General features: G+C 39.0%; 1 protein-coding gene across 2 annotated transcripts in view; it reads left to right on the forward strand.

Annotated features, from left to right (window-relative positions):
• NCK2 (NCK adaptor protein 2) overlaps nt 1-22,927 on the forward strand; it is an 88,471-nt gene that overhangs the window by 59,754 nt on the left and 5,790 nt on the right. For both annotated transcript variants that reach the window (XM_052773851.1, XM_052773852.1), the window contains exon 4: nt 16,123-16,844. In XM_052773851.1, the coding sequence (XP_052629811.1) occupies nt 16,123-16,844 (722 nt within the window). The remainder of the gene's footprint in view (nt 1-16,122; nt 16,845-22,927) is intronic.

A 22,927-nucleotide genomic window follows, 5' to 3' on the forward strand; every position in this document is an offset into this window, starting at 1 on the left:
TTCATGGGAATCCACGATTTTCTGAACGTTGCTGCTTTTGCTTCACAACCAGCACTGCATAAATGGGGATTTCTTAAAGGTGTCCAGTCTTGCTCCCTTTAGTGAACAACCGCATAAGAAACCTTGAAGACGTTTCCACTCAGTGTGGGTTTTTGAACGGATGCCCAGCAAAAGAAAGAAGGTTTATTAAAAGGTATTGAAAGAGAGATTGGACACCAAGAATACAGGAGATAGGTTTGCAAAACGCGTAGGAACAATCGAAACACTAGAGATGAGTGTTGGCAATGATGGCAAATAACAGTAATCTTGATAACATTTCACAGAGATCTTTAAGTTGCACGAGGGACTCTTCAAATGACTTCTTTATTAAGCTTCTGTAAGTCGGCAAAACATTTCAGTAACTTTTTAGTTTTAAATCGCTCAGTGTGCCGGCTTTTCACGTGGAAAGTAAGAACTGCCAAGTGAGATGTAAGTACAGAAACGAGTCCTTACTTGCCTCACTGTTCCTGGTATGTTATTTCAGAAGTGTTGTGAGCGTCCAGGAGTATTTCCTGTGTTTGTCAGCCTCCACGGTGTCTACCTGGGCCAATCTGTAGATCTGTGCAGCAGTTCCTGAGTGCTGTATATACTGTCACTTCCAGGAATCAACAGTTTTACACCTCTCCCCTTCTCCCCTGGTTATTTTTATTTATTTATATGAAAAGGTTTGGGGGTTTGTTATGTGTGTTTGTTTTTTGTTTTTTGGGTTTTTTTTCACATTTATAACTTCACATTTTCCCGTTTGAGAGCTACTTAATACCACTTTCACCATGCCTTTCTGGAAATTGCTGGGGAAGTTAGCTCTCTTTTTCATTAGTCAGTCACTGCTTAGTAACAAGCAGAAATGTGGAATAGATCATTTTTTAATGCAATGTTTTCTTTAGCATTGGAAAACACTGTTGGTTAAGAGGTTTGATGTACTTCCTTTTTAGATACAAATATTTCAACTCAAATTTAAACTATTACCATCATAGTTCTGTATAACATGGTCATGAAATCTCATTCTCTAAATAAGTAATCAATCTTTTAACTTCTGGTGTGTGGGTTAGTGGTCTTTATTTTTTAGTTTGGTTTTGAGGATTTTTTTCTTTTTTAAAATATCTTAGTGGCCCGATTTCGGTAGTTCTGACTTGGTATGTCTAGTAGATTTAATTGTACAAGGTCGTATTTTGGCATTCATCAAATCGCTTCTAAATCTTGTCTTTAGTAATCAAATTTCAGTACTCGAGTCTTTCACTGGTGAAAGTTACTTATATGACTTTGATTGTTGTGGGTTTTAACTGAACTTTTTCCAGTTCTTCAGCACTAGTTTTTTAAAAGCATAATCATGAGAAGCATACGCAGTCTTTCTGGCACAGTTGTAGCTATAAATACAGTCTTTCATACTCTTTGCCTGATCAATTTGTGTTTATCAGCGAACTGCCTTAGCCATATTAGCTTCAAAATCACAGAAAACACATTAAATCGGTAATATGACCAAGTACTAGTTTGAAAATATTTCTATTAGTTCTTAATTAGTTGTTTTCCATTTTAGTATTTTCTGGACACCATGTGGGTGTAAAATTTACTACAGGATGAAAGAATGGTGGAAATAAGAATAAATATGGTATCATTGTATAATAAATACACTGTTGTATAGCACAGCCTCTTAAGCTTTGTAGAGCTCATGTTAATAAAAACAGAGCTGCCTTGTAAGACAAACAGAAGTTATTTTAATCTCTTTAGAACTTGGAGTTCCCAATGTTGTTGGACTTCCTTGTCACAGACCTGTAAGAAATGCTAGTTTTTCCACTCAAGAGCAGGCATTTAATAAATTTGATGTAAAAAAATAAATAACCAACCAACCTTCAGAACTTTCTACAGTATGTAGCTACTTGTCAAATTATTTATCATATATAAAGATTTCTAAGAAGGAATGATACAAAGTCTTTCATTTAGCCAAATATCTCCAGTTGAAATCAGCAGTAAAATCCCCTTGATAGGAATTCAACACAAAAAAAGTATTTTTCCTGTGTCACTTTATGTTGCTTTGAAGCTTTCTAGCTTGTCAGAAAATGTGGGCATGACAGTAGTGGCACGTCTGTCGTGCCTCTTGGAGGACTGGATGAGGCTAAGCTGTCTGTACTGGCACTTTTAAGCAGTCGATATACAGGAATTTAAGTTCTTCTTTACAGAGAGGAAGTAGTTGAAGTTTTTACATGCAGCACAAATTCTTGCTCAGTTGCCTGGAATCCATGTGTTAAAATAGCTTATGCTATGGTTGAATTTGTTCAGCAAAAGCACTTTCCCTGCTGCACTGCGTCCTCCTTTTTTAGTTGCATTGCTCAAAGTAAGCATGTTTGTTTGTGGGACAGCGTGGCAACAGTGGTGACTCTTCACCAGTGATGAAACTGAGGAACATGGTTTTGGGGTAGTGAGAGAAGCTGATGGGAACTCCGTTTAGGTGTGGTGTCTTTGGTGGTTTTTAAAAAAAAAAAAGCTGGAACAATTGCATTTCTTTCATCTTCACAGTAATGATAGATCAGTCCGGTTGCATGGATTCCTGTCAATAGATGCTGAGAAGGGAGAAATGGGAGATGCTCACAATGATTTCAAAACACAGGGAAGAGATTTCTTCCATTCCCATTAGAGCATGTGGAGTTAGGAGCTGGCAGTGCTAATACCACTGGAGTGGTAGCAGATGATTTGATAATAAGGAATTCAAATGCTTTGCTACTTTCTGGAAATATATCTGCCTCATGATCATCATAAAAACCTAGACTTAGCTTAAGTGGCTATTTTCAGTTCATTGATGGTCTTTGAAGATCTAGAGGCATATTCAATAGCAGTAGCTCTGCATATGGAAAATGATACAAGAAGATATTGCTGATGCAGTAGGGTCTGCTATCTCACTATCAATCTGATATATACATAATGGCAGAAGACTATATTAATTTTGAAGTAGTGTTACTATTATGGGTGTTAAAATAGTTACCCAGAATGCAAAACAAACTCACAAATTTATGGTTATGGACTTATTGTATGCCTGTAAAAATCTAAATAACTTTATGCATATCAACTATGTCCAGTGAAAGTAGCATTCAAGGAATTGAAGTCTCTGCTTTGTGTAACTAAAATCAGACATTCTAAGAAATACCATGTTATAATTTCTAAAGGAACGTGTGCTTAAGAAGTAAAAAAATCTGAAATTGCAGAACAGACTAATGCAAAAAAAAAAAAAAAAACAAACACCCCACCAAACCCCAAAACAAAATAAAACACAAACTTCATGCTTTTTTGTTACCTGCAGCAAAAAGACTTGAAAGCAAAGAAAATTGGTAAATATTCTGAGGAGCTCAAGGTACAGAGTAATGCTTCTTTTACTGCTTGATAAAAGACTTTCTCTGCCGGATGTATGCATCAGGCCCTTTATCAGATCTGAGGTGAAAAGCCAAAAGCAGCAGTGAAAGCAGAACCTGCACCTTGTTGCGGTGCCCCTGAGCTCCAGCGCTGGCTGGTGATGGGAGCAGAAGTTTGCTCTTTTTTTTCAGTTTACATTTGCATGTATTATATTCTGCTGAAAGTTTGTCTTACGTGAATTATTTATTGGGCTGGATTATTTAAAGGATTTGCTGCTTCAAGAGTTTGAAACAAACATATAATGGAAGCCATGATGCGTCCTACCTTTCAGCAGATTTTTCTCATACAATGGTTGCAGTAAAATGTTTCAAGGCTGAAGGCATAAAGAAATCTTGCTGGTTTTAGTCCACATTGAGTGAATAAATTTGTTCTTTATGTTGTAATAGAAGTTTTGTGTCTCCCCCCCCTCCCCGTGCAGTGTATGTGTGTGCTTGGAGGTACAATTTGACATTTACAGATTGCAGAACGAGCCTTTATTTTAGTCATAATTATGTTCTGAAAAGATAAAAGGATCGCCTTAACTCAGTGTGGCTGTGTGTACTGGTGTCTTTGGTGGTATTACTTCCCTCAGCTGTCACCTTTGAGGACCCTTGGTTTTGCCCCTCTCTGAGCCAGTTACGTTTCAACGTGTAATTGTGTTTGGCCTTAGAGCAAGCCCAAAAATTAGCTCCCAAGGTAGTTTCATTGTTCCCTATTAAAGAGAGTCACCCCATTGCCGGTAGCTCTTCCTACACCCTGTTCCACCCGTGGAGGCAGAGCCTTTTGCTCTCTTAGCATTAAAAGTTTGTGTCTGAACCCTCAACTCTTTTGATGTTTCATTTTTTCCATAGAATAAAATCCTTTAAGCGATCTGCTAATGATGTCTCGTCTTCTGAGGCAGTGACTAAATAGAGTACCTCTTTTTTTCCAAGTAGCATCGTACTGGATTTCTTGCATTGTGTTTCCTTCTGTCTTCCTTTCCCGCAGGTTCCTGGGAGGACCGCAGTCCGCCGAAGCACCAGAACCGGGGCCGCAGCGTGGGTCCCCGCATCGCACCCTGCTGCTGCCTGGGTTGGACCCACCCTGTAAACGTGTGCTTATGGGGGGATGCGGTGACCACAGTTCTCCAGAAAATGTGGTCTCTGCGTGCTCTGCGTACTGTCCTCTGCGTTAGCTTCACGTCCTGGCACGTGAGGGTGGTAGCAGAGAAGAAGCAGTCCGCAGTAGCTGAGCTGATTTTGAGGTCTTGCGTATACCTTGTTTGGTGTGTATAGTTGGGTCACCCTTCTAAAGACCAAACTAAGATGGCCAGCAAAAATCAATAGTCTGTCTATGTAGTCTTGGGGACATCATTTTCCAAAGAATTTCAGTGACTCAGAGGACAAGAGATTTTTCTATATTAAAGTGACAGTGGCTGCTCTTTCTACTGTCTTGGCATCGTAGGGGAATTCTTCTCATTTAGGTGTGGGTATTTCCTCCAGTATGCATCCCTAAATAATTCTTTCAGTATTACTGGATCTCTCTTTTTTTGAGGCCTTGGGCTGTCTTAACATTTAATCTTCCAGTGTCTTTCAGAGTATTAATTTGTTTCTTTTTCTCTGCGTGGTCTCACTTGGGTTCCATTGCTTTCTGTTTCTTGGGTATTTTGAAGACCTGAACAATAGGTGGCCATCCCGGGACATGTTTTCACACTATGCCAACAAAATCTCTAAATTAGCATTCACGCCAAAAAAAATGGGCTTTATCTTAGAATGTACAAGAGAAGATTTCCTTCCTTCTTCTGAGTCTCAGAAATGTTATGTGGAGTGCGTCCATAAAGCAGGAATCCAGATGTGTGCAATGTATGCAGACTCCCAGCATAAACCTGCTACATGAGAGAAAATGCCCACCTCTGTTATTTTTCAGGAGGAGGGTTCCAGTGGCAGAGATGGCTTTCTTGGAGAGTCACTTCAGTGCTGAACATGGTTGTTTACTGACAAGTAGTGTTTGTGTTAACAGCAAACTGATTTGGACAGACACCGCTCTTAACGTGAATGGGTGCTCAGGTTGGCGAGGTGGACATTCAGGCGTGCTGTTTCTACTAGGTGACTATTTGTAGCTGTATTTTGGACCAGAAAATTGATCTAGGACTTTGGCTGTAGAGTGTCTAAACTATATGCGATCATTGCCATCGCTTCTATTTAGCAGTCTTTGGGACCTTGTAAATGAAAGAAAATGGAAAGTGAAAGAAAAAAGAAAGGGAAAATGTGTTTTGATGTAGTGAAAATGCCGTTGTTCTTGTACACGGGTTATACCAATTTACAAATCTGTAAGATATTTTTTTAATTGTTCATTCAGGAAGTTGTTCTCCAGAACGGGAGCTAAATTTATTCCTATATTACTTAATAATTCATTCTTGAGTTTTAATCTACAGAATACATTTTTTTAGTTTGTGTGTGAGTTTGGGGGTTTGTGTTTTGGCCGTGAGGGCCAAATCTCAGAGGAGACGGGCTGTTTTGTTAAAGGAGCCATTTTCCCCTGTTACTTCTCCTTCAGTGATGGGGAGGTCTGGTGTTGTGTATGAAGTTGTGAATAACCTGAGCGCCCTTGATTAATGAAGCTATGGGCATTGCAATTCAGAGAGGAAGTTAAGAAAGAAAAGGTGGTATTGACTTTGCTTTCCTTTCCTAAAAGGAGCACTGAATAAAATTGCAGTATCTATGACAGGCTTCTAAGGAGTTCTGAGGTTTCAAAGAAAAAAGTAATAAACACCTTGGATTTTGTTGTAAGATGGTATTTAATGTTTGAAAACATGAGTATAGTATAGCATCGTCATTCTGACCTTGTGGTAGAATTACTAAGGCTTTATATCATGCTTGGTGCTGGTAGGAGCCAAGTGGAATAAAACGCTATAACCTCAAAGACTATCTGACCGTGTTACATTGCAGGGGGACTATCTTGAGCTTTTTGATGCTGAGAGATTGTCCTTTAGTCAGTATTTGCATCATTGTCTTCTAATGCATTTCTTTGAATTGAGGGGCTGTATAATTACTCGTTGTAATTCATCTGTTCAGGTTTGGGCTTGATGATCTGAACTTCAATCTGTATTTGTAACACCTCTTAAGCCTTTCATTTTCATGTACAGAATTGAGAGCAAATTTGAGCAAACAAGAAGTGAAAAGACAAAGTTAATACTATAATTGCCTGTATCCAAAATAGAGTCATTCCATCTCAGTTATCTGGAAGAGTCTTTAAATTGGAGGGTCATCATCATACATTCAGGGTAGTCTACTATGTACCTGCAGTATATATATATTTTTTTTTTTCAATAAAAAATTGAGTGGGTTCATGTTAGCAAGTTGGATTTGTATCCTCAGCTGTCCCGTGCACCTCTTTTACTTAATATAAATGTGAGATAGCTAAAGAGAAGTCATCTTTCCATCAAATGCTGGAGGAGGAGGGGGAACATAAGCTGTTGTATACTTACTAAGGGACAGGAGCATGTATTGGGGTAGACAGTAGGGAGCACCTCATGCATATTAGGGGTTTCTTTGTCAATATTCTGTTAATGCTTGTGAAGGAGAGGCAAAATGGGATAGCTTTCCTTCTCTACATCAAGGGAACAGAAAGCACTGGGAAGTCTTACAGGGCTGGGGGGGTGCCTTCTCCCCATACCGTATAGATCTGTTCTGAGAACGATAGGTAGTCCTTGTTGTTTTTTCTTATCAGGGCATCCTACAAAACCAAGAGAGCATCAGTAGTAAGATTACAAAGTAGGTGGAAATGATCTCTATTTGAAAGCAAAGACTGTGTATTTAAAGCAAGCTGTCTTCAATTTAAATTTGTAGACAGAATTTGGAACCATAGATCTTGAGAAACCCCATTCATTTTATATGCCTTCTCTTTGAGACTAGGACAGCCATTTTCCTATTCCATAGAGGATTTAAAATCCCCAGGCCATTTTGAGTTTGCCTAGTAAGACTTCATCAACTTCACTTTTCCACTGGGGTAAGAACATACACGAGTTGGTTGATGGAAGCCTTCGGATCGTGTGTTTGATGCCTTTGGAAAACTCTGTCCACATGTGTCCCTGTAGTACATCTTTCATTTTAACCTCTTGCTCTAAAACACTCTGGGTACAGGAAACTCCTTATCTAGTACTGGAATTTGAATGTACCTTTCCTGATAAGAGATAGGCATGTTTAACACAGTCTAAATTACAAGAATTAATGCAGTAGTTGTTTTTAATACAGTTGTTGAGTTGATTTCTTTATGGAAGCCTCCATACCAAATAGTGTTTGATGTATGGGAAACTTTGACACTACTTTTTCTTGTGTTTGAAAAACATAGTGATAAAGCAGGCTGGTTGTTGAAATGACAGAATTTCTGATTTGTTCTACTGTGGCTTTTTTTGAGCTTCTTAAAGAAACAAAAAGTCATTAATAGAGCTGTAAGGTTTCATTTCTGTATCACAAATGCAGTTAAAGATTTCTAGGCTTTATAGCAGTGTCCTTTAAAGAGTGCTGTTGATGGACATGTTTCTTCTAAAATACTGACTATCCCATATGGATCTTGGCCTTTGAACATTCGCTTGGAAACTGGACATGTAGGTGGAGGGGGAGAAGAAGGGGTGGGAGGTTGCAGACTGAAAATGTACAGAAATGTTTGGGTTTTCTTTCTGTGTAACAGAAGAAACTTCAGTCTGCCGAATTCCTTTTTAATAAAGAAGCAAAGACAAGTTAATTTAAAATTATAATAATAATAATAAATAACATAAAGCTAAATGAATGTCTGATCTGGACATTCCAGCTGTCAAGAAGTTATGTGTTTATCTCTGTATTGGGTGAATGAATTACTTAATTTACATTGGTTTATGGTTTTTTTCTTAAGAATTTTCCTGAAAAGTTAATTACTTCCTTTTTAATACATTTTTTTTTTAAGAAAACACTGTACACTTTGCATACTTATTAACTGTATGCATTAATACGCAGTATAATTCAGAGCCTTAGTATTAGGCGATGAATAATTTATTTGGTAAACAGAGAAGGATCATTTTTTTTTAACTGCATATGTGTGAAGCCAGATGGAATTGCAATTCTATTAAAATGCACAGGAAAAATCATTACTTTAAGTATCTTAAATATAAATTGGCTAAAATGTTAAATAAATGTTACCTCTAAATAAAAATGGGTTTTGTTAAACTTGCTTGTTCCTGCTGCATCTTGCATAAAACACTTGATTAGTAAATTGAATGAGAATGTCTGGTTACCTTGTCTCTGAAGATTTTTAGAACTAGGAGAGCTGTTCTGTAAAATTTGGTTTTATATTTGGGGGAACTAAAACATATTTCCATCTCAGCTGAAATTGATTTCTTTAGGTTTTTATATAAGTTACTAAACTTAACAGAAATTATTTTGAAAATACTTTTTCCTAACTCTTTCAGAGATGACTATTCAGTACTTGAACAAGCTCTTGCTCTAGGTATTTATACTAGGAGTTCTCCTAGCTCATTTGTTTGACTTCCTTAAATTTATCAGCCTCAAACTTGTTTTGCTTGAATGTTTCAGCTGTTTAATGGAACTTGTCTTAATAGATTATAGTAGTGTTAAATTTTTCAGCTCTGGAGTGCCTGGTTTCAAATTGAATTATAATGGGTTTATTTTTGAAGAAGAAAAACATTATTTTAAAAATCTGATTAAAATGAAAATATTTTCATAAAAAAATGTACTGTACTTATGCTCCTTGTGGTGGCTTCTATGATCATTTTTTTTAACCATAAAGCAAGTAGTACTGTTTAAAGCATTTTACTCTAGAAGGAGGGTACACAAATTGAGGTGCATTAAAATTTGTATGAAAAATTTTACAAGTAACTGCTTTGTTGTTGGTTTGGTTTGGTTGTTTTTTTTTTTTTTTTTTTAATTCAGAGAAGCATGACCAGTAATGTAAAGAAATTTCAGTTACTGGGTAATTTGTAAAGCCAGTGAAAGGTCTTTTTTTTTTTTTTTTAATTATTTTTTCCCCTAAATAATTTTTCAAATACTCATTCATGTTATGTTTAAAACCCATGCTTTGACAGTTTGCATGAGAGTTGTGGAAGCATGGATAAGATTTAAGGTAGAAGCTGAAGGAACCGCCTCCCGGAATTTTCTCCCTTTTTCCTCCTCTTTCCAATACCTTTGGTTTTATGTATTAGTCACTTTGATACAGAATAGCTGCGAAGTCAAGCGCTGCAGTTGAGCGTCGTGCTGGAAGGCATTGCAAACTGGGAAGCCGGGCGAGGGTGTAATGGCATGCAAGGAAGGAGGTGCTCAGCCCCGCAAACCACAACCCCACCGCCGCGGCACTCCTGCGGACCCATCGAAATCAGCCCGGTGTTGCGTTCGTCTTGCAATTTTTTTTTTTTTTTTTTTTTTTTGGGGTGCTAACGTGACTGCAGAGCAAGTCTTTTTGGGGAAGGCATGGCTGGTTTGGGCAACTTTGGGGCTGGTGGGGAGCCACGAGGTGGGAAGGCAGGGATCCTCACTAGCCCCGCCTGCCTTTCCCAGTGGGCAGAGCATCACGTTTCTGTTTCTGGAAGACGTTAAAAAATAAAAACAAATAGAAAATTTAGTTTAGAGAGAGAAAAATTAAATATACCAATTTTTACCCACCTTTGTTTTTGACCGTACATAAGCGTGCTTTTAATTCAGCTTTAGTATCAGTTCCTGTGTTTTGACTAGGTCAAATAATTTAGTCTTTTAATTGAGAAAAAGCTTGCTGTATTTGTAAATACACTATGAAAGAAAGTAGCTGGCAGTATTTGATGTCCTATTAATTCAAGATATCAATTTGATGACCCTTACCATATTTGAGGTAACTTTTTGCTGATTTACAGCTTTGTAATAATATGTAATAACTGATGGAAGACTAATTTCAAACATGAAAGGTTGAATACATGATACAAAAATCAGTTCTGACTTGTTATGAAAAAGAATCTATTACAATATGTAAATATAGCAATAAAAGAAAATATATTAAAAGTTGATTTTCTAATTGCCACAGGGAGAGGGAAGGTAACAGTATTACTCAGTAGCATTTGTTATTATATCTCCGGCTGTATATTTAGACTTAAAACTAGCTACTTCAGAAGTGATAGAGGATATTTGAAGGATACCATTTAGTAGAAATTTAGTAGTTTCCAAGAACTCAGTTGTATTGGGGCAATTTCGTTGTTGGTTTTGGAGTGTTTTTTGTAGTTTAAAGGTCACTCACTTTGGGGGCGGGGGGGGGGGGGGTGTTCTTCCTTAATTGCTCTCGGTATTTTAATAAGAAGTTGTTGGAGGCTTCTTAAGCAGTTGTATCTGGCATATTTAGTGGCATGGTCTCTTTCGTTGAGTTCTGGATTGAGGAATTCTGTTTTCAAAATTGTTTAGTGTTGCCTTTATGATTTCTCAAAGCAATACAGTTTTCTTGTATTGCACCTTTTTTCTGAAAGGCCTTTTTTTTTTGTCCTGTGAATGTGATTTGATGCGCAAGTAACCTACAGAAAATATTTTTGCTCATGATTTATGTATTAAAATCGGAAAAGGTTTTAGAAAAGGTAGGTTGGGAGAATTCAGATGACACTAGATTCACTTGCCAACGATTTTTCAGAAATTGGCTTTGGGTATTGACTGACCTTTTTTTATAAATGGGAGAATGGAAAAGTCAGTAATCTGAGGTATCAAACTTAAAAATCCTTTGGAAAAGAAATGCAACTGGTTTTAGTCTATTTAAAGTTAAGTGACATACAAGATGTAATAAATTTAGGGAGCAGTCTTGGGGGGGGGGGATGCTAGACAATTTGACTGCAAATATCTTCAGTGTTTAGTGCATGTTATTCTTAAATAGAACTTAATAAAATAAATATGAGTACGGATAAGCCTGCGGAGATGCATTATACAGCCATGTCAGTGAATCTTCTTTCACCTCTGGGGATGAGCAAAAGCAGTTAAAATACAAAACGTGGTCACTCATCAGTTTCAGGCAAGGACACCAGCTTGCAGGAGCATGGAAAGACTCATCAAATAAGTCTTCCTAAAATTAGGAAGATAACCTGTTTTGTAAATGGGCCTTTTCTAGTAAAGGTAGTGTGTAATACAAACCATAATTAGCAAATGGAGTATGAATTTAGTGGCAGCAAAATCCCTTTTTATACAAGTATTATGTATGTATTTGATAAAGTATGTATCAAGATAAAGTTTTAAAGGTAATTAAACTTGTTTCTCCTAAGCACCAATTTTCATAAAGATCGTAGCTACACAGCCTTGTTTCAGTGCCTTCGCTGAAGGAAGAGAAATTAGTTTTAGCAGGAGAAAGCTGGGCAGTCAGGGCGTCTGTGCTGTCTGATGGGCGGCCGAGCTTTGGGCCAGGAGCGTAGCCAGCATGGCAGAAGACATAGGTAGGGGTAGGGGAACTGGCACTGTCACGGTGTCGGGCCAAAAGGGAGTGACCAGAAGGAAATTCCACCACTTTGGGGTTTCCTGGGGGAGCTTAAGGAATGCGAGGTGGGAAGGCTGGAAGTGCTGCAGGGAGAGGGCATTGGAGGTACGAGCTGGAGGAGCTGTGGGTACAATGGGAAGGCCGTCACGGGGACAAGCTGGTAACGAAAGGGTGTAAAGTTGGGGTTTGCACAATGGGGACTTAAGAGACAGGAAACAAATTCATAGGAAACTGGTCTTCCTTCAGCCTGCTGCTCGCCAAACAAGCTATTCTTTAGAGCTGCAACTGAGCGAGGAAAGGAAAAGGGCATGAAATAACGCGGGAGGCACATTTCTGAGTCTCCCTAGGACTGACCTTGGGGCCAGAGGATTTCTTTCACTGCGGAGAGAAGGAGGATTTGCAGTGGATCCCTTCTCTGGAAATGATGCTAACCAGTTTTTTTTTAATCTCAGCAATATATCCACCTAAAAATTAAACCTACTCACCTCATTTGGCAACTTGCTTGTAAGAATGAAAATGAGCTGGCTTAGTGTGGGTCAGCTGTAGATTGTGAACAACATTATTTCCTACGAGATGCCATCACATAAACCAGGCTTTCTGCTGCTTTGCAGTGCATTTGCTCCCACTGTTTTCCCCTCACTTGAAAGCTGATCCATTGCTTTAGATTTTAGTTGTATTACAAAGGATTATGGCTTCGGGGGAACTGTAACCAATGAGTCAGAATGGGAAAATACAGTTGTATCTCACTAGTAGATAAGTTTTCATTAAAACAAAGACAATAAAAATGCCAAAATAATGACTACCATTACAAGTATATTTGACTCTTCCAAATGTGATTCCCAAAGTGCTTGAATGTTTTCCATTAAATTCATTACACGGGTCTCATTCCATTTGGACATAAGAATAGGGATACCCTTACAAATCGTAGTAAGCGAACATTTCTGTTAGTAGCGAGTAATGGCAGCATTTACTCTTCCAGAGATGACTCATGTAGATTGTACTTTTTTTTTCAATGGAGTTGTGATTTTGTCATAGATGCATACGAAGTTTATAATCGTGCTAAGTTTATTCTTGCTTAGCTATGACCAGCCACCCTACTAAATTATATTTTTAGACTTGTTTCCTAAGGAAATGAAGCTTGCAGTAGTCATGCTGTCACAGTCAGCTGTCATCGTCCGTCCATCTGTCCACCCCTGATAACTCAGCCAATTTTAAGCAAACTTGACAGACTGGCAGAGATAAGCTAACTAGTTTTCTCCAACTTGGTGCCTGGGAGGGTCATTGTTGGTGTCCCTCACTGGAGGAGAAGCCAGAGCAATTCCAGCTCTTTGCTCGGTCCAAGCGGGGCTGAAGGACAGCGGGGCGCTGGGCACGGTGCTTGGCTGGCCAGCCCAACCAAGGTAGGGAGGGCAACACCAGGGGACATGAAGTATGCTTTGAGGGCAGTTTGGAGATCGCACTGGGGAGCTGGAGGTATGAGAAGGACGTGGGGGATGCGAAAGCGGTCATATGGTAAGGGGGTTTATTGTGGATCCTGCAGGAGATGGGGGAGGCAGAGGAGGAGTAGTGCGGCAGGAGGTGTAAGGAGAAAAACAGGAACAGATTTCCTTCGTTCTGCTCATGGAACAACTTGTTTCCTCTTCTGTCATAGACGCGGTTATGAATGTTGTAGCCTCACAGAAAAAATGAGTGTTAGACTATGTTGTGCGTGCCCTTTGCTGTGCTTGGCTGCCGATGGGTCTCTGCATAGTCAGTTACCTTGCTCAAACCAGCTGGAAACAGAGTCTTTGGTGCATGTCGCTGGTATTGCAAAAGGCTAATCGTTACCATGCTATCGGCCTTAAAAAGTTTGGTTACATTAAACGTTAAGCTTAAACTGAAGAGCTCTGACTGCCTTTTTTGATAAAGAAAAAAAAGTGAAGTTTCTGTTGTTTGTTTTTTTCTTCTGTGTTGTTATGGTTTGTGTTGAATGGGGAGGATAGAAAGGAACATTTAAAATGTCAGACGCAGCATTGGAAAGTTTGTGGAAAAAGATGCAACTTCTGAAACTCCAAGTGAAAGAGTGCTTGGATGATAACCTTTTGCTAAATGTTTAGACACCTTTATTGGAATTCAGAATTTTTTTTTCACCTGTTTGTCAACAATTTCTTCTCTAGATACTTCAGTTTATGGCATTCTCTTATCACACTACATCCCCATAGCCCACAGTTACCTCTGTGCTCTGATTTTCAACTAGTTTTCTCCTGGCTAGCTACTTCATCATCTGCTGGGTTTTTTTATTTTATTAGTTCTGCTGCTGTAATTCCAAGAAGTGGTGCTGCAGATCTCCGTTACAAAGCACATCAAAACCTAAGCTTTTAATCTGGAAGGTTCAATCTCAGTGTAGGGCTTTATGTAGAGTGAATTTATTGAAATAAAATTGCTTGTTTTCCGTGAAGTTATACAAGTAATTTCCCCCCTTTCCTAACAGAACAACCCTTAAGTTGTGTTTGTTTCTATCACCCTAATTTAATGCTCCTAAGTTCTGATACATCCTTGTCTTTTGGTTGCAAACGATCTCTAAACTGATGAAAATTTCCAGTCTTGGCAGAGATCAGAGCCTGGCCAGCTTCTGATTAGCACTTGCTTGGACATTCTTTTCCTGCGATTGTCTCCCCTAGTACAATAAGCTGCTCTCCCTCTTTTTGCCTGAAAGTGCAGCCGCTGGCTGTTGGCTGAAATGATGTAGTTAGAATGACATTAGGATGTAAGCAGGCTCCAGCAGGAAGCAAGGAGCTGCTGGGGAAGGTCAGGAAACACTTTAGGATGATTGGAATTTTCTGCTGTCTTCTGAGACCTTAAACATGTATTAATTAATGTATTTAACCCCTCTAGTTAGCAATCCCTGCGTGGTCGTGTGTGCACTCTTTGTGCTGTACAGCTAACCCTGTGAAATAAACCAGGTAGTTTTGCACTGAACAAACAGCTTTGCTGAAGATATTAATTGTGTATGCATGTACATATTTATGTATATATGTATTAAAAAATGAACACACTTTTCAGCAGTGGAGTGGTCAGATTAAATAGTCCTGAATTGTTAAAAATGAAATAGCATGCATCTTCTTCTATCAGGTTATTTGAAGAAACAAAAGCAAAGTCTTTTTTTTTTTTTTTTTTTTTTTTTTCCATTCAGTCTGCCATAATCAGTGGGTACTCATTGTGTCTCAAGTGAATCTCTCGCCTGCCAGCAAGGCTCTAGGAACATGGAGAAAAGTACAAAAGCTCCTGTTTCTGTGTTGGTTTTTGCTTTCTGTCCCCTGCATGACATTTTGGGTGTTGCTTGGTTTGTGCTAAACTGAGACTTCATCTTTTGTTTTCTTTTCAGAACTTTTGTAAGTGAATTTCACAAGAGAGGGCTACTTGTTCACTTTATCTTTCTGTTTATATATAAGCTTCAGCAGCCCTTGCTGTGAAGGTTTGAAAAGTACACCAAGTGTGTTGTGCAGTTTTTTTGCCGTATTTAAACAGACATTAGCATGGTTCCTCTAATTAAGAAAATTTTTAAAAAGTTATGTGTTTAATGTTATTGTTGTTTCTTCTGTACATTGTATTTCATGCTATACATAAAGCCACGACAGTACATCAGAATTTACATATTACAGAGGAACGTATGCAAATGGTCTTCCTCACAGTCAGGTTTATGCTTTTATAGTACGTGATGAAATGTAGATGAAAGAGGTGTGGATTTCAAAAGGGGGCTTGCAGTTGGAAGGAGTTGTAGCTGTAGCTGCCTGGGGACTGACTGAAGAATGAAGAGAGCAAAATGTAATCTGCAGTGAAACTTAAGCTTCTGTTGCTGTGCTATTTATTTTTGTAGATTTTCTTTCATCTTTTGCTTGAGCCAAATTAAAGTCATCACTAAAATTAAAAGGCATGATCATTTGGCTGGATTTTTAAGAGACAGAACAGCAAGCTGTGCAACTGTTCCAGTGATTAGCTGTTCTCCTAGTGAAGAAACCACTGGTTTTAAGTGTGTTAAAACTCTGGTACTTCTGGAAGGGAAGAGAGCCATTATAATGCACATTGCCCCTTACCTGATGCTGCATCAGCTGGATGTTAAAGATAATCTCTTAAAGGTGTTACTGTTTCCTGACTATGCGGTGTTACAGAAGAGATCTCCGTTTAGCAGTGTCGTTAAAGTGACGGAGGAGCATGCCACCAAATCCAGTGTTTGCAGTCTGGGGACAAGCATTCCGAATGACCACTTTACGTTTCTCTCTTTAACAGGTTTGGGAAAAACCAAGAGAAAGACGAGCGCGAGAGACGCCTCACCCACTCCTAGCACGGACGCAGAATACCCATCCAACGGCAGCAGCGCCGACCGGATTTATGACCTTAACATTCCAGCCTACGTGAAATTTGCCTATGTCGCGGAGAGAGAGGATGAACTGTCCCTCGTTAAAGGATCCCGAGTGATTGTCATGGAGAAGTGCAGTGACGGCTGGTGGAGAGGTAGCTACAATGGACAGATTGGCTGGTTTCCTTCGAACTATGTGGTAGAAGAGGTTGAGGAGGCAACTGCAGATTCACCCAGCTTTCTCAGCTTAAGGAAAGGCGCTTCCATGAGTAACGGCCAGGGCACCAAAGTACTCCACGTTGTTCAGACACTGTATCCATTCAGCTCCGTCACAGAAGAAGAGCTCAATTTTGAAAAAGGGGAAACGATGGAAGTCATTGAAAAGCCAGAAAACGACCCAGAATGGTGGAAATGTAAAAATTCCAGAGGGCAAATTGGTCTTGTTCCTAAAAACTATGTAGTAATCATTAGCGATGGTCCTACCATTAACACTTCCCATCCGCCTCAGATAAGCTACACGGGACCATCTTCCACCGGACGGTTTGCTGGAAGAGAGTGGTATTACGGGAATGTTACCCGACACCAAGCAGAATGTGCCCTGAACGAAAGGGGAGTGGAAGGAGACTTCCTTGTTAGAGATAGTGAATCTTCGGTAAGTGGTACTCAGCCCGGCAGGCTTTGTAATACCCGATGCTTGGGTTAGCAAGCATGACAGTTAATAGCTTCCCTATCTGTAGTAAAGGGCTTTTCACCCTTAAAGAAGCAAGCAACGCTTTGGCGTTACCAACCGATACGCTTACTGCTTGCGAGAATCGGTCTGTTACTGAAATGCAGTGACATTTACGCTGAAATTTAGCAGCTGTGGTCTGTATTATCCAGGGGGTTTTAATTAGTGGACAAGCGAGTAGATATTTCAGGCTTCAATTTGACTTTTCAGGCATTCCTCATATGCAATCCTCCTCAAATTTACAGCGCTACAAGATAAAATAACTCTTGTGAATTGCAAATTTGGTCATTAATTAGATTTTAAAGCTAATTTCAGACGGGATCTTTGCATTGGTCAGTTTTGTTCTGCTTTTAATTGAATAATAACATAGGTTCTTTAAACTATGGGTTAAAATCCCATTTTAATGTATTTCTGCTCTACTTAGATTATTTAGGTTGTAATAAGGGAAACTTATTATTGTCTCTAACTGTTAAGATTATGATACACAACAGAGAGGGTCAAGTCAGCAGCTCATATGCTTTGTAAATTGAGCCTTGATGACATCAGAGGGATACGAGTAGTGCTGATTAGGCATCATTGTGATTCTGAAAGTTCAAATTTAAAATTACACTGAGAAGCCTTTCATGTATGCTAAGGCCAGAGAATTCTTAGTCAAAGCACTCAAAATTTAATTAACCCTTGACTGTGATTTTGAAAAGGTGACAGATTTTAATAATCCCTTAATATATCTTTCAAAAGGTACCAAAAAAAAAAAAAATCTGAATTTGTGATTAGGGCTTTTCTGCATTTATTGTTTCAACTGTAGGGCCATTCCATGAAAACACATTGTTGTTTAGTAGATGTCTCCATCTAAGTGTTTTGTTGCTTCACGTATAAAAATTAAAAAATAATGTAGTTACATTAGCTCAGTCTTCTAATTTGAGCATACAGTACTACTAAAATAAGTATACCTTATACAGCTATGGACATCTATCTCTATGCTGTATTTGTATTGGGTTTCACTGTGCCCATATTATGGGCTATCTTGGTTTACAGCGTAGATTGTGAATAAAAACTAAAGCAGTGTCAACAGCATACAGTTTGAACCATAATATTGTTTTTAAGACTTCTTGATTCTAATGTCTTTAGAAGGCTGTACTGATTGCATATATCACTTCTGGTTAGAACTTGTGATATTCTCTATCATAATTGTCTATAAACTGGGGGAAAACTGTTCCCATATACTATTCCTCGTGTAAATGATTTTAGTAATTAGTCGGTAGTAGGTGTTGGCATGGCTGCATGCTGGAAAACAAAGAATTTGCTTTAAGTAAATGGGAGGATTAAGCTTGAGCTCAAATCTGGAAGTAAAGATCCTTTTAGCTCACGATACTTTTTTGGAAGTATGTTTCACATTTCATTTGCTGATTCTGTTCTTCCAAAGTTGCAGTTTCAGCTACTCAGAAGAGGTCGTAGAGTGAAGTCAAAATCTGAGGTAGTATTGAGGCAGATTCATTAGGTAGTGCATACTAAAGGATACTCTTTAGTGGACAAGCAACTGAATATTTCAGGCTTTTCATGTATTCCTCATATGTAATACTTAAATTTGGGGTTGGCTGGCATGTTGATTCCTGGTGAGAGAGATGAACAGAGGCTTCTAGTGACAGCAGAACAACAGCTGAAAGACAAGAAAATTGTTAACTCTGTAGGATTTTCTAAATCCAAATAAAACTTTGCATTCTAATTTTTGGAAAACAGTAGTAGTTTATTATTATTATTATTATTATTATTGAAGTTAAGACTCTTGCTATTCCCTGAAATTTTTACGTCAGATGTAACATTATTGACAAAATACAATTCTGTAATAGTCCCAAATATTTTTTTCTGCATACAGTATTGTCTGATTAAATTTCAGGCATCTTTCCTTGATGAATTTGCTCTGAAGAAGACATGGTAGCTGTCAGACTACCCTTCCTTTGAAGTTCTCTGTCATTGAGTTCCTATTTCTGCTCTTAGTTTTAACTGTAAGCACTAAATGAAGGCAAATGCAAATAATCTAGAGGAGAACAGGAAGAAAAATAGAGATGAAATAAAAATAAACCAGAGGAGAACAGGAAGAAAAATAGAGATTTAGAAAACATTTCTGACTTAGAGAGGCTGAGAGGAATCAAGTTTGTTTAGTCAACAGAAGAAAAGACTGACTGAGGTTGGGCATGCAGTCTTCTAAAATGTAGAAAGCCACCAGAGGATTATGGTAATCATTAAATTACAGTAGTTCAGCTGTCTCTTTAAGGTAGCATCCTGTCTCCCGGGGGCAGGCGGGTATCCTGGATGCGGTATACCCTTGGTGTGTCCATCCAGCAGGTAGAAGCTCACTTTCAGATTTGGATGCTGCATTTTCTTCTGTCTTTTGGGAAAGTGCCAGAAGGACAGTTTGAAAATTAATACATTACTTAAAATACAAAAACGCGCAGCCATTTCTCGGCGCACGTCATGTCACAGTGACCACTGTGCTACGGCTCGTTTCTTTGCTCTTAAGAGTCTAACCTCTGGAGTAAACAAATTTCCTTGAAAGGACACAAAAACCTTTTAATTTAATATGACATCATAACACTAAAGACGCTTGTATTCAAAGCAGTTTCAAATTTGCTGCCTGCATTGTTGCTGGGGAAATTGTTGCTTGTGGAGCACAAAAAGATTCATTCAGAACGTGGTCTTCAAGTTGTTTCTAGCATCTAACTCTTAGTGGAATCCCAGAAAACTTGCTCCATTCACATTACAGCAAGCTTTTTCACACACGCAAAAAAAAATGTGCTGAATTGAGGAACTTACGGCTTTTTTTTTTTTTTTTCTAATCTTGATGGGGTCTTGCAGATCCTGTATTTGGGGGGGGGCGGGATTTGAGCAATGAGAAAAACTAACTGTAACTGAACATGTAAATGCCTCCTTTGTCTTGGTACTACTTGAGAGGTTTAGTTTTTATTAGGTTTAAAGAAATATTTTACTACATCTCAAACTTTTGTCTACCCTAATCTTTATATATCGTACTTAAAATATCATACCATCATGTAATTTGCTTATGTATGTGAATTATAAAAGCATTGGGCCATGCTGTGGCTAAAAGTCACCAGGAGTGTCTGCACAATCAGAGCGAAGGATCTTGATTAGAGAGATCAGACTGTGAACCGAGTGAAGTTGTGAGCTCTCTGGTTTGCTCATCTTTCCACCAAACCAGCAGTTCCCATTACATTGTGTTATGAACCCACCTATTAAAGCTGTAGTTGCAGGGGTTATTCCTTTCTAAAAAGGCCCATAGATAAAACTGAGTCATCCTGCTAATCCTGTGCCTGATTTTTGACCTGTTTTAGGGTTTTCTATAGACTTCCATCACCATAGTTACGAAAAGTCGTCTGTGTAAAAGTTTTCCTTAGATTTGCGTTTTGCTCTTGTTACTGAGCTATGAAAAGCTCTCCTTGGATAGATGAAGGTTTGTATTATTTTGTATTCACTTGATGAGACTGCCATGTTTCTCCATTTCAAATTTTAGTAGTTGCAAGATTTTACAATGTTTCTTTAGATTTAACTTACCAGATGTTTGTCTCACAGCTAGTTTGCTTTAGCCAAAAACATTCTCCTCGGATACATTTGGATCTAAGGGATGCTGCCATAGTGGAGAATATCCCGAGATGAACTCTGTCAGGTAGCTAGGAGCCTGATTATCTTCATTAATTACGAAATACTATTATTAGAACTATAAACTTGTTTGAACCATTTAAGCCTATAGTTTATGTAACAGGCACAGTTACCTACTGGTAACATTTTTGCCAACTCTGTTATACCCAGGTAATGTGGCCTCAGTTTTGGAGATGTAAAGGAGGAGACTGAAGTGGAACATACCTAGTTAGAAATAACTGCTCGATTCATTCTTTCTGTTGCAGGCTGCTCGGTCGATAAAAACTGAAGTTTGTTGTCTCGTTTAAGTAGCACTCCTGAACTAATAATGCAGATTTAATCTATGCAGTCTCTGTACAGCCACTTCTTACCCTTTTTGAATTGCAGGCTCTTTAGCGGTCAGATTTTTGTTCTCTCTGTGTAGTACCTAACACAAGGCAAACACGTCTTGGCTGACACCGTCGGCCTGGGCTGGGTAGGTGATCGTCATGCTTTGAAGATCTAAGGTTCCACTGGGGAGAGAAGCAAATTTGGAAGGAAGAGGGTTTTTTGTTCGGATTCACCCTGGGAAACAAGTGCGCTTGCTAGCGCCGTAGCTAACAGGAGGCAGCAGTAGGCTGTGGCCGGTGCCGAGGGAGGGCAACCACAGCTCGCCTCCAGCTGCTGAGCAGGTCCCCAGCTGCGGGCACCCCGAGACTTCAAAGGGGGCTTCCACCAGGGCTTGCAGTCCCCTCGCACTCAGCTGCGAGCGGGTGCGAAACCGGCGATTAGACAAACACTGCTGTTTCATAACCCTATGATGTCTTCTCGTGAAGCAGAGATGTTTTTCTCAGACCAGCCCGATTTATTAGCATGAGTGATCTATGCAATTTCTTGGAGGATTTCAGGAGCAATTATTCATTGGGAAGTAATGGCTACCTTCTGCCAATAGTGTCACAGCTATCAAATTATAGTAACCGATCCTAAATGGGGTTGCAGGCTATATAGTATTAAGAAGATACTGAGGATTGTAGGTGCGGCTGGATTTGTGTCAGTCCTTTGAGGTCGCATTTAGCTTCTGTGCTCTTTGTCCAGCGATAGTGGCAGCAGAGGGAGGAGGCACAGGTTGAGAGTCTGTATACTTTTTGAGGTGCTAATTCTGGAGCATTCAGGGTTTCCCATTTTTTCCTGGGGTTTTAATCCTGCAAGTGTTGGATAGAAGCAACGAAATGTGGCAACAGTTAAAAAACTGAAGCATTTGTCATGTTCTGTGACATGCTGTGATTGATGAGTACAGTGGAGAGGAGGAGAAAGTTTATCTTTAAAAACAGGCTTAAGAAGTATCCTAGTGGTTTATTTTAAATGGAAGAATAGAAATCTTATTAGAGCTGTATTTGATGATCAATGGAGCTAATTCATGTTTCTGACCTGCGTAATGTTGATTTTGGAACATGGTGAACATTACATAGAGGAAGGTATTTGTTTATATCCAAACGAGGTGGAAGGGGTAGAAAAAGGAATTTTTAACCCTCCCAGATGGTTCTGTCCAGCCTGACCTTAGACTTTTGAGCTATGACTTTTTTTGGCTGGGTGACTGAGTAGGAGGAGGAGTGAGGGAAAGCCTGGGTGTGGAGGTAGAAGGAGTTGGGGAGCTTCAGGGCAGACTCACAGGTGGGAGCTCGAAGGGTCTAAAACAGTTTGAAGAACGAGTGCATGAGAATATCTTCTATGGAGAAAGGGCATTGCCAACTGGAACTGGATTGAAAGGAAAAACAATAAGTTACAGGATCAGTAAAAGGCTTTCAGAGGGAGTTATTTTTCCCAATATTGCTATTTATGATAAAATTGTCTTGTTTCATTCTCAAATGGAGTTTGTAAAGAGGGAACTTTCTTTCCCGGTTTCACTTGTTTTCCCTTATATTGCTTTATAACTTGTCTTCATGATAGTTTTCCATCTTTTTTGAAAAGACAGTGAAGTTCCTGACCAAAGAAGTAAAATTAAAGGAACAGCTTCCTACCTGTTGTCTTCCACATGCTGTAGGCACCAGCTGGCTTATGGTCATCTTAGTCATAAGCAGGAGTTAAAATAAAGGAATCTGAAACAATTCAAAGAAGTACTACACCTGGTCTGAAGAGCTGTAGATGCATAACAGCTAATCTTCAATTTTCTGTTTTAGGAATTAATTTAACTTCAGGTTTAGGTCTTCACAGTTACGACAGTACAGAAATATTCACAGGTTCCCTGCCATGAAGCTATGCTCTGTAATTCTGTTGCAGAATCATCAGCTCCTCTATAGATTTCAGGGATTAAAGCTTACTTCTGATGTGCCCTTATTTGGTGTATGTGAGGCTTTTATTCCTGGAAAAGTTAGTGTGCA

This window comes from Harpia harpyja, chromosome 22, assembly GCF_026419915.1.
Source record: "Harpia harpyja isolate bHarHar1 chromosome 22, bHarHar1 primary haplotype, whole genome shotgun sequence".
In the NCBI taxonomy this organism is placed as follows: domain Eukaryota; kingdom Metazoa; phylum Chordata; class Aves; order Accipitriformes; family Accipitridae; genus Harpia; species Harpia harpyja.